The following is a 12,493-nucleotide window of genomic DNA, read 5'->3' as shown; positions in this document are numbered from 1 at the left end:
TGAATTTCATATAAACAACTAATAGTCTTTACACTATAAGTATGTCCCATAGGATATGTAGGACATACACATATCCATACACATGTCCCATAGGATATGTAGGACACACACATAAAATAGACACATTTTACTGTTTTATCTGAAATGCAAATTTAACTGGGCATCCTGCTTTTGAATCTGGCAATTCTACCACAAGTTCATAAATAAACACTTGGTAGCACCCTCTGTGCTCTTAATCCCTTCACTAATGGTTTTCAGACTTTTGAAATTTCACAGTTTAGTACAATTAAAACAATATCAAACCTTTTTGAGGATAGGCATAGTATTGCTACTTTTTTATTTTGCCAAGTAAGTATTTGCCAAATCTATTCCCTACTAGTACCATCGTTACTTAGTAGAAAAGTACAGAAGGATATACAGTACTCTCAGAATAAAAGATATTCCTTTGAAACAAACCCAGCTTTATGAAAACCGGCCGCATTCACCAACTGTGTGGTGGGTTTTTTTTGCTGGGAGGGATCCATGCACAGTAAACTTTTGTCTGACCCTGCATTGACTAGCATTTTGAAACCCCTTCACTAAGGATGTCATCCTGGAGCCCCTGGGGGCCTAAGGTTGGGATGTTTCCTGAGCTTGCAGGATGCTGCAACAATTAGAAATAGTGCCAGACCAAGTGACTGGAGAGATGCCTGTTTTCCTGAGTTTAGAACTCATTGTCATTCTGTGTGTACTCTCCTGGCTCCTCGCCAGGCCTTTCTCTCCACAGTGCTACTGCCTTCCCATCCAGCTTCTTATGCTGAACCTCCTTCCTTCAGTTTCCTTAAGATTCAAGGTGGGGGAAAAAAAGATTCAAGGTGGGTTAGGGGTATATGTCCAACTCAGAACCCTTTAGTTGTGTTCTGAGTGGTTAGGTCTTGTTTGGCCAGGCCATCATTCTCTCCTTCTTGCTTCAAGTGACCTTAGACACTTACCAGACGATTGCTAGGCAGAACCTCTCTCCCTCCTTCCTTTTTCTCCCATCACCCTGCTCCTCCCCCTGGCCTAGAGTCTCAACTCCTGCAGTCTAACTCTGTTGGCCAGCAGAGGCCCTGTGACGTGGAGAAAAATCAATCCTGCCAGCTTCTAGGTGGTTCTGCCCAGGGGCTGCAGCAGGAGTCTGACCGGAGGGGAGGAAGGACATGGAATTTCTAGACTTGGCTCTGTCTCTGTCTCTCTTTTTTTTTTTTGCCAGAGAAGGGGGAGAAACAGAAGAAAGGCCTAAGAAAGGGGCTGGAGTCTTGGGACTGTTCAACAGTACTGCCTAAACCTGCCTGAAGCCCAAATGCAGATGTCAGCTCTAGAGGGCCTTTCTTTAAGCCCCTCTGGCCTTACCCACCACCATCATCTCTCCTCCATCACTGCTTTATGACTTCCTCCCTCTTGCAAAAGTTCCTCTGGGCCACCACCATCCCAGCCCCAAACTATGAGGCAAAAATGAGAATTCCCTGCTTTTGAATTCTGAGAGACCAAAATAGGAGCCCTGGTATCTCAGCTGGTAAAGAATCCACCTGGCAATGCAGCTTCGATCCCTGGGTGGGGAAAATGCTGGGGAGAAGGAAATGGCAACACACTGCAGTGTTCTTGCCTGGAGAATCCCATGGACAGAGGAGCCTGGCAGGCTACAGTCCATGGGGCCGCCAAGAGTTGGACAGGCCAAAATAGGAGACCACAGGCCAAAATAGGAGACCTAGTGGGGACCTAGTGTCTATGTGGGGGAAGAGAGTAAAGTCCTTTTGGATGTAGGAGGGGAAGGGAAGAACCAGACATCCCTTGACACTCCTCTTTGAAAACTGGACCCTGGACACCCACCTCCATAGGGGTACACGTAGCTGCCCCTGAAGGTTTGAGTGAGCTGAGGATCTTTGAGAGGGTTGTGGGGAAAGAGAGGAGGAGACGTGTGCCGCCAGTCTGGAGAGAGGACTGTGATGGAGGTGAAGGATGCCCCGGAATAAAGGAGGTGTCAGCGCTGTTGACTGCCTCCGACGGGCAGACGGGCCCACCTCCGATCCCTTAGCCCTTCCAGGGGGGTGGAGTCCGAGGGAGGGACAGACGGGTCAGGGTTGTGAGGGTGGGACCCAGTGGGTGACTTGGGTGGGGAAGGGGTGAGGACACGTTAGTCTCCGAGCGTCAGGAGTGGGGAGAGGAGGCGAGGAGAGAGCAGAGGTGCCGCCGTCCGTCGGTGGGCGCCCCGGGGCGGCAGCCCCCAGCCAGGGAAGCCCCGCCCCGCTCCTCCGTCGCCGCCCCGCCCAGGCCCGCAGCGCGGCGCTGCAGCGCGAGGGGCGGAGAGGCAGAGCGCCGAGAGAGGACCAGACGCCCAGGTCGCCCGCATCCCGGTGCCGCAGGAGAGAGGAAGCGCACCTCGGCCCTGCTCCCCAGCCTTCGCCCGCCTCAGCTTTCTGAACCCCCGGAGACAGAGCACCTGTCCTCCGCCTGGGCCTCAGCTGAGCCCCTCTCCTCCCGGAGCACACGCGACCTCTGCAGCCGAAGTGCCCCAGCCCCACGCCGGCGACCACCATGACCGAGACCAACAACGAATGTAGCATCAAGGTGCTCTGCCGATTTCGGCCCCTAAATCAGGCCGAGATTCTGCGGGGGGACAAGTTCATTCCCATTTTCCAAGGGGACGACAGCGTCGTTATTGGGGTGAGTGCCGCCCCTGGAGGGAATTTCGGAGAGGGGGCAGGATCTTTTACCCCCGCCGAGCTTCAGCCCCCAGCCTGTCTCAGCTCCCTCTCCCCGCCGCTCATCCTCCTCCATCCTTTTAGCCGCAGCCCCTCCTCTCCCTGCATCAGGATGGCTGGGTGTGGCCTGTCCAGGCCGGCGGCCGAGTCCCGGCAGAGTGGGAGGGGGCTGCTATCCCGCGATCTGGGGACCGGATTCCCCTTTGCTGCTCCCTGCAGCGTCCCCACCCCTAGGGCCAGTCCCTTGTTTTTCTGACGTTTTCCCTGTTCCCTAGGGAAGGCGCATCTTCCCTTTGTTATTGGCTCAGAATCTCTACCCCCCACCTCCCAGGAAGGGAGGGGGAAGATAGTGGACTGGCTAGATGGGAGGCGGGTTGTCCAGGGTCTCTGCCGAGGTACACGTGAGGGTGGACCCTGGGGTCAAGGCCTCCATCACCCCCTGAAGTAGTTACAGCCTGGACTTGGGAGGAGGGCACAGGTTTGGTGAAGGGTTTTCGGAGAAGGAAATACATTGGTGCCACACCCAGTTTGGGGAGGGGGATCCTCTAGGTCCTAAAGAAATGTCTGCCTTTCCCTCCCAGGTATGGTAGGAAGAGGATTTCAGACTCCTCAACTCACCCTAACAAAAATAACCAAACCCTGAGATCCTATCAAGCAGTTGCTTATTCATCCTTTCTCTTGATGATCCAATACAAAGTAGCAAGCCACCTACCTTGTCTTGACAGCCCCTACCCTGGAAGAGACTATGAAGAAGGAGAATTAGTATTTACTGTGTTTTTTAACTCTACATACATCATTTGATCTTCAAAACAACACTCTGAAGAAGGTATTAATATTTCCACTTTACAGATGAGGAAATTGAGGCCCAAAGAAGTCGAATGACTTTCTCAAGGTCACACTGTTAATTCATGGATCTGAACCTAAATCTGTCACTCCAAAGCTCACATCTTTCCTTCTGTATGACATTACCTCCACAGATTTCGGTTCTGGACTTTTAGCTGTGGTAGCCCCCAAGGGATTTCTAGGGAATTCCTCCCCTCCCCTCCTTTCCTGGGCCGGTTGGGACTGTCAGGCTATGAGGTGAAAGGATTTGGGGTTGAGTCCAGTCGGGAGTAGGACTTGAGGGGTGCTGGGCCAGGACACTGTAGCTGGTTCAAGAAGGGAGGAGCCCATATAAGGGCCATCCTCAAGGTCAGGGGCACTTCTTATGTATCTTTGATCCATAGTGCTTGGCACAGGACTTGATTGTTGAAGGAATGAAGGAAAGAAGAGGAGGGAGCCTGGGTCTTCGGAGTCGGTGAGAACGGGACTTTGAGTAAACACGCCTAGGAAGAGACTTGCCAACATGGCCTGTCCCCAGGGCCTCTAGTCTGTCACCAGTCTCTCTCACCTCCACTGTGGACTCAAATGGGTGCTTTTGCCTTGTGTATGTGCTTATGTATGTATGTTTGCCACATAGAGAGGGCCCCTGTCTCTCTTTGTCTCAGGAACCTTAGACCTTGCAGGCTGATCCGTCTGGCCAGGCTGAAATAATGCCTGGATCAACCCCTGGGGCCTCCTTTCTGAACAGTCTGGACAGTGGGTGTTAGCCATGAGAGTCAGAGCCTGAGGGCCCCCTGAGACAGAAAGGCTGAGAAAGAGGGCCAAGGTGGTGATGGAGGAACACACCCACAAAAGGCTTCCACTTTTAAGCCTGACTTCCTTGCTCTAGGGTGGTTAGGTTTATCTGAACCAACTCCCTTAGGCTCTCTGGGGCATCCATCCTGGCATGGTGGGCCCGGGGCATGGGGCGATGTTGGGAGAAGGAGTTGTGTTGATCCATCTCATTCCCAGCTAAATAGGAGAGACCCGGCGGAGGTGGGAGCGGGGAGAGATAAAGAGAGGCCCAGGGCCCCCTGCCAGTGCAGATTTTATCTTACTCCACAGCTGTTCCTTCTTTATCGGTTTCGCCTGATATTTGCAGGGCTGGACCTCTGTCTCGCTCCACATCTTGCCTTGCCCTAGCCCTTCCTGTCAGTGTCTCTTGCCAAGATAAGTGCTTATGGGGGGCCATTTTGTCTCAGGCAGCATCCTTGGTGCTTGCCTTCCCAGGCTTTCTGTTCATTCCTCGTTCAGGAGGATGAGGGCTGTAAGTGAAGTGATTGTGAGGAGTGCCTTGAGGGTCCCAACAAAGGGAAGGAGGTCCCCCACCCTCCTTCCTCTGTCTTCCTCCAGCTCCCTTTGGGGCCCGTGTGTGGGAACGGTCTGAGGAGTTAATGGAGGAAGCTGCTTCAGGATGTCTGGGAAGGCTGAAGGTGGCAGAGGCTCTTCTCTCTCTCCAAGCCCAGCCCCCTGCTCCTCCTGTGATGGCTCTCTGCTCTGCACTGCGGCTAGCTCTGGGCTACAGAGTCCCTAATGTTCGTGGGCTTTTTCTGCTGGGCAGAATGTAGGAGAATAAGCTGGGAAGACAGCTCCGTGAGCCTCATCCCCCTCCCACCCCACGACTTCTCCCTGGAATCTGGGGGATGGGGCTTAGCCCACGTTAATGGCCTGAGTCATAGTGGAAGGGTGTCTGGGTCACTGTCTGTGTGCTGTGTACCTCGTCTTGCTCTTTTGGTCGCTGGGAATCCACCGTGACTTTTTTTTTTTTTTTTCACCGTGACTTTTTAAGTGTGCCCATCTATGTGTCTCTCTGCCTGTGTCTTAGCTGTGCATCCACACCAGACATGGGAGTAAGGAAACCCATAGCCTCTCTGCCTTCTACCCCTGCTCTGCTTCCCTCCTCTCTCCCCTCCCCGCCCTCCCTCATTCAAGCACCCACCGTATTCTGTCTCCCTTCAATTTCCTGATGGCTGGGTGGATTCTTAACGAGGCAGCAAACCGGGGCCACCAAGTACCTCATTTGGCAGAGCCAGGTTGGGGCCTGCAGCATTACTGGAGCAGAGTCAGCGTCGTCTGAGCTGGCCCAGGATTCTTCTGATGTCTGGCCGAGAGGAGCAGCAGTTCTCTCCATAGCCTTGGGGGAGTCTTGTCAAGGAAAACGGAGAGCGGAGGTGATGTTGCCTGTGGTCAGTGTCTCTGCAGCGTTGCCATGGCAACAATCCCCAGGAGTGTCACTATGGAAATCCTTCCTGGTGCTCTCAAGCTCAGTCTCTGCCAAGCGCTTTAGTGAAGGCTGAGAAGGTTGGGTAACTGTGGACCCCTGATCTTAGGCCCTTGCATTAGCACCCTTGGTGGAAAACACCAGAAAGTGCTGGGAGACACAGTTGGACAGGCGACAGGGACGCTTGGAGCGGGTCAGAGGAGAACACGGAGTCCTGGGCTGTGGGACTCTGAAGAGAAGCCCTCTGGAGGGGCGGTTTACATTGTGGATCTCAGAGGCATTCCTCAAAGGTGGAAGGTCTCCCTGAGTGTTTCTAACTTACGAGTCTTCTAGTCCCTGACTAATCGAAGTCATGGATTAGTACCTCCTTGGAGAGGATGGATGGGAGAACTGCCTTCTTCTGAGAAAGGGGTTGAGGTTGCAAAAAGAGGGTGATGAAGGGCTTTAGTTCTGCCCAGAAGTATTTGGAGGAACGCCCACATGGAGGGAGGAGGGGAAGGGAAGCCGTGATAAAGCTCTGACGCAGTGTTGGCACGTCGGTTCTGGGATCACTTTGACAGTGTGGGTCTGGAATCAGATTGCTTGGGTTTGAAACCTTCTTCTACCTACCTTTGAAACCTACCTCTCTGAACCTCAGTTTTCACATCTATGAAATATAATAATAATTATAGTACCTACCTCCTAGGATTGCTGTGAGCATTAAGTGAGATAATGTATATAAACTGTTTAGCATAGTGACAGGCACATCATAAACTCCCAATCAGAGTTAGATGTTATTTTTATTTTAGATGGGCTGTCTCCCCACCAGCTCGCCTTTGACACAACTGGGAAGTGGTTAACATTTCCCCTCTTACAGGTTGTTTCATCCAGAGATTCAGGTCCCTAGGACATTCTTGCTCTCTTCTTCCATCATTATCTGTGTTTCTTCAACAGATACATTAATGAAGAGCCTCCGGTGGGCCAGGGACTGTGCTTGATGTTGGGGGTTGAGAGGGGAACCTCTGTCTTCAGGAAGCTCTTGGTTTACGTGGTAGTCCAGGCTGTGGAGTGGCCTGGCCAAAGTCCTGGGAGGGGGCGTCGGAAATGGCTTTTGCTAACTGTGCATACACTTCCCCAGATTCTGATAAGAAATCCTCCACAACATACTACAGTCTGACTCAGAATAATTATGTGTCATGAGAGAGGTAAATAATGGTGACGTTTCCCAAGTGAGTAGTCTAGAGGCAAAAAAATGTGGAAAACTACTGGTCTAGTTATTCTTTTAAAAAGATCTGACAGAACAAATTCATCCTGTAATAAATAGAAAGTTAAAGGATGTTCATACTTTAACAGATATAAAAATCTTAGGAAAAAGAAATGAACTAGGTTTGAAACTTTAGGACCCAACCAAGCGTAGGAAGATGGTAGCAGGCCTTCCCAGAAACCCCAGAATTGTAAACATGGCTTTCTCTGCTCATGAGATTACTAAGTGCATCCACTTTTAGCTCTTGGATATTTTTTATCCTCGTGGTTCCAAGAATGCCACGCGTCCTCTCTCTCTGATCTCTCTCTGCCTAGGCTCAGGAAAATGAGTTCCTGGGCAGAAATTGCCTTCAGCACTTGGAGAGCGCCCTCCCTTTTTAAAGCGCCCACAGCACCCTCTGGAATCCTGTAGAGAAAGTGTTAGTCGCTTAGTCGTGTCTGACTCTGTGATCCCATGGAATGTAGACCACCAGGCTCATCTGTCCATGGAGTTCTCCAGGCAAGAATACTGGAGTGGGTAGCCATTTACCTTCTTCAGGGGATCTTCCCAACCCAGGGATTGAACCCAGGTCTCCTGCATTGTGGGCAGATTCTTTACCATCTGAGCCACCAGGGAAGCCCCTGGAATCCTATAACTGGGAGTGTTAGAGCATCAATCCCCAGGTTCCCAGAAGGGAAGAAGGGAAGGGTGGGGTTGGCTTGGGAGTTATATTTAATCCCCTTTGGCTGCATGCCTGGCTTCAGTAAGCGCGGATAGACATCACTGATGGAGAAGAGGTGAAAGTCAGTGGCTGAGATGGACATGTTTTGTTTGTTTCTGTTTCTTGGTGGCTGGATGGGAGAAATACTGAGTTAGATTACAATTCAGGAATCAAGGTTCAGTTAAAGAATAAAACAAAACAAAATTTTAAAAAATATATTACCACTGGGAAGGAAAAGCATTAAGGCCACTTTAAATCTATTTATTGAAACACTGTATGATTTTATTCTATGTAATAAGAATTTTATTCTTTGTAATAAAGTGTAATGATGAACTGTATAGATAAAAATGGTTTAAAAATGGTGAAAAATTTACAAAAGTCCTATGAATAATTCATAAACTCAGTCAACCTTAAAAAAAGAATCAAGGTAGATTTTTCTTTAATAGTAGTAAACATAATCTGGTCACAGCACTGCGCTGTCCTTATTCGCTCAGTCATGTCTGACTCTGCGACCCCGTGGACTGTAGCCTGCCAGGCTCCTCTGTCCATGGGGATTCTCCAGGCAAGAATACTGGGGTGGGTTACCATGCCCTCCTTCAGGAGATTGTCCCAACCCAGGGATTGAACCCAGGCCTCCCACACTGGGTTCTTTACCAACTGAGCCACCGGGGAAGCCCAGGAATACTGGAGAGGGTAGCGTATCCCTTCTCCAGGGATCTTCCCAACCCAGGGTTGCTGACAAGGTTGAAAACAAAGAAAAGCACCAAGAAGAGATTAAAACTCACTGAAAATCTGCCCCCCGCAAAATAGTGTTAACAATTTGATGTATTTGTTTCCAGTAGTTTTTTTCCTACATATATACATATAATGATTTTAGTAAAAGTGTATCATAAACTCTACATTGTTTTATAACCTATTTTTCACCAACAAAATACCATGACTATTTCACCAGCATTTAATATTTTACATAATTTTATTTATTTAAAAAAATTTAATTTTTGAATGTCTTGCATGCACATGTAACAAAATTCAAATGATATAAAAAAGACACAGTGAAAATTAAGTCTCCTTCCTACTCCTCTTTCCTAGCCACCCAGTTCCCCTTTCAGAAGGCAGCCTTATAGCCAGTTTTTTATAGATTCTTCTAAAAGAATACCATGCATTTACAAGCAGATGCATATGTATTTAATACATGCATGTACTTGTTTTTACACAAATGGTAGCACACTATACAGACTGTTCCGTACCTTTTTGCTTTTTTATTTTTACTTAACGAGGAGTCTTGGAGATCCTTCTATATCGCACATAAGTATCCATCTCATTCTTTTTAACTACTGTATGATTTGTTGTAGAGATATGCCCTAATTTAATTAGCCAGGTCTCTGTTGACAGATATGGATATTTTGGTTTGTTCTAGTCGTTTGCTATTACAAGCAATTGAATGACCGTATGTACTCATATATTTAAGGGCCCAGCCAGTGCAGAGCATCATCAGACTATTTTTGGCCAGGCCACTGCGTCATGTGGGATCTTAGTTCCCTTACCTGGGATTGAGCCCATTCCCCTTGCAGTAGAGGCGTTGAGTCCTAACCTTTGGACCACCAGGGAATTCCCCTAGAGAAGGCATCTTAATTGACTGGCCTAGCAGTTAAGTCCCATCATCAAACTGTTTTATTTTGGCCACTTTGATAGATTAAAATGCTAATACAGTCTAATATTCATTTTTTCTTATTAACAATGAGTTTGTGCATAATTCATATTTTAAGGGCCATTATCACATCATCTTGTGATGTTATATTTTATGATAGCACTTAGGTATAATTTACTACAGTGAATGCACAAATCTTATGCAAACAGCCGTATGAATTTTATAATGTATTTGGACACCTATGTGACCACTACCCAGGTTGAGATCTAGAGCATTTTGATTGCCCCTTGAAAGCTCCGTTTTGCCCCCTTCCTGTGAGTTATCACTCCAAGGCAACTGCTACTTTGAGTTCCATCACTACAGATAAGTGTTGTTTACTCTTGAACTTTATGTAAAGGGAATAATAGAGTTTGTGCTCTTTGAGTTTTGAGTTCTTTCAACTCATTTTTGAGATTTATTGGTGTTCTATTATGTCATCCTTTTAAATAGTAGCAAAGAATAAAACGTATGTACATGCCATAGTATAATCAATTCCTTGTATTAACCAGTCCCCTAAATGTAACTTCTTTCTGTTGTTTCAGATACTCATTACCATAAGCAGTGTTGATAATAAACATTCTTGTAGCCAAATATTTGCTACAGCTAGTTCCATAGTACAAATTCTTGGGAGTAGGATATCTGGGTCTATGGCTATGTACAACTCGAGGCTTTCGATTATACATTTCTGAATTGCTCCTTAAAAGTGTGGATATACTGTCCTACCAGAAAAGAATGAAGGTACTTCTTCCACAGAAATTATACCTTCCTGATCCCCCCTCCACGCTGGGTATTACAATTAAGTTTTTGTTTTCCAGTTTGATAGGTGGAAAATGATGTTACTGTTTTTTCTTCAAAAATGTTAAACATCTTTATGTTTATTGAACATTTGTGTTTCTTCTGTTGTTAGTACCTAACTCTTGTCCATATTTTTCTGGTTAGTTTTCTTTGTTAGTTTTTTCTGTTAATTTTTTGTTGTTGTTACTAGTTTATGAGAGTCCTTTATATAGTACGAGTATTAATCTCTTAGTTTTTAAAATTAAAAATTTTCCTTTTTAAAAATTATATATTTTCATTTTAGAATACTTTTAAATCTAAAGCAAAAAGAACAGCAACAACAAAAAACTCCTAAAGTCCCACTGTCCAAGGATAACCACTGTTAACATGTTTCTCTATGCAAGGTATACATATATACATGCCTTGTATACATATATAATACAATGCATGTTTACTGAAGTGGAATAATCCTTCATATACTCTTTTGTGTGTTTGTTTTACACTGCACACTATTTTAAAAACCACCTTTTCCTTAAAATTGTTTTGTGTGTACCTTATCATGTTATTATACATTTTTTTGTAACTCACCTGTACTATTTTCTTTCTTTAATTTCAAAGCACTATGTCATTGTAAAATATTTACATGTCACAGAAAAAATGTCATAAGCATAAGTTCCTATCATTCTGCTTTCCAGTGATAGTCACCATTAACAGATCTATATACAGTCTTCATATCTTTTTTTTCTAAGACTATTCTGTCCCTATGCTTTTTTAAAATATATAATCATGTTATACTAATTGTTTTTATTTTTTCATGTATTTGATCTTGGACATGTAAACCAAACTTGCTCATTGTAATAGGAGTAGATTATGGAGGTATCATAACCAGTATCTTCTTGATGGGTGTTTGAATTGTTTCTTCTTTTTCCTTAATACAAATGGCTACAGTGAACATCCATCTATACACCTCATTAAGTGCTTAAAACAAGTTGCAATATGAATTCCTAGCATTGAAATCTGTGGGACAGAGTACGACCAGTATGGACATTTAAATATTTAATAGAATTGCCCTCTAGAGAGGCCCTATCAGTTTACAGTGCTCCCTTCGTTGCAGAGAGCACTTTCACAGCTTTTTTCTCTTTATGGATTCTGTTTTTGGGACTTCAGAATCCCTCACCACAGAGAGACCAGATAAATAATCCTGGTTGACTTTGATCATAAATCAGATTTTGAAAATCTTTTAAATATTAAAGACAATATTAGTATAAATATCCTTTTTGCAAAGAATTAAAAAGAAAAAAAATACACTATTTTCTCACTCTCTTTGGCATTAAAAAATAAAAAATAGAATACTTGTATCTGGTTTAAAAATGTAAACTTTCCAGGATACAAAATGAAAAATGAAAGCCACCTCTCCCTTCCAGTTTCTGTCCCTAAAGTAATCATTGTTAATATTTTTTGTACAATTCCTTTTGGAAAAAAAGTTTACCTATGTCAATGCAATATTGTAGATATGCCCAGACCCACATCTCCAGCCTTCTCCAATGCTTATGATTTGTCTTAATTAGTTAAAATATGTCTCCCAAACTCTGGTGTCTAGAGACTTGGAGGTTAACCTGTCAGTTGGATAAAGATGGATTTTGTAGCAAAATAATTTGACAACTATGTCATAGTTTCTTTATATCAAATAATGGGAAAATATGACTGAAAAGTTGTCACTTATGATGGAAAGCAAGCAGAGTCTCACTGAATTGTACCAGAGATCTTCCCTTTAATATGATCAGATAGCAAATCTATTCTCTTTGGGTCCCTGGGTTGTAAATATTTTGCATCTTTAGCATTCTTATCAGCACACATGATATATAACATTACCTGAATTGAACAAGATACTTGTAGGTCTGAGTGATTTGCTTCACGTTTCTTTTTACTTAAAGCTGTTTCCCTAAAGGGAGAACTGTTTCTCTGATTTCGTATATTTTTTCACAAAGAGAGAACTTGTGTTAATATTTCCATTTGTATATTTCATTTACACAGCAGGCAACACACTATACATCTGTCCCTAACTTTGCATCTTCCGCTTATAATACATCTTTAATATCTTTTCATATCAGAACATATGGATCTATTGAGGAAGATGCTTTTTAACTTAGTGGTAGATTTTTAATGTCGGTATATTGTTCTTCGCTCTCTGCAGCCTGTAGTCCTGTTGTCTTTTCTCATTTGACTTCCCCGGCCGGGGGTCTGGGATGGTGAGCTGGGGTCACACCAAGGCTGGGGTCCTCTCACA

The 12,493-nt window shown here is 45.3% G+C and overlaps 1 protein-coding gene across 4 annotated transcripts in view; it reads left to right on the top strand.

The window, feature by feature from the left end:
• Positions 1-2,165: 2,165 nt before the first annotated feature.
• The window catches only part of KIF5A (kinesin family member 5A), a 28,233-nt gene continuing 17,905 nt past the window's right edge, over positions 2,166-12,493 (top strand). For 2 of the 4 annotated variants that reach the window (XM_043888973.1, XM_043888957.1), the window contains exon 1: positions 2,166-2,682. In XM_043888973.1, coding sequence (XP_043744908.1) covers positions 2,554-2,682 — 129 coding nt within the window. In that variant the 5' untranslated portion in view covers positions 2,166-2,553. The remainder of the gene's footprint in view (positions 2,683-12,493) is intronic. The other 2 variants (XM_043888979.1, XM_043888965.1) reach the window with 1 other exon arrangement.

Source organism: Cervus elaphus, chromosome 3 (assembly GCF_910594005.1).
Source record: "Cervus elaphus chromosome 3, mCerEla1.1, whole genome shotgun sequence".
In the NCBI taxonomy this organism is placed as follows: domain Eukaryota; kingdom Metazoa; phylum Chordata; class Mammalia; order Artiodactyla; family Cervidae; genus Cervus; species Cervus elaphus.
This window is presented reverse-complemented; position numbering and strand designations above follow the sequence as displayed.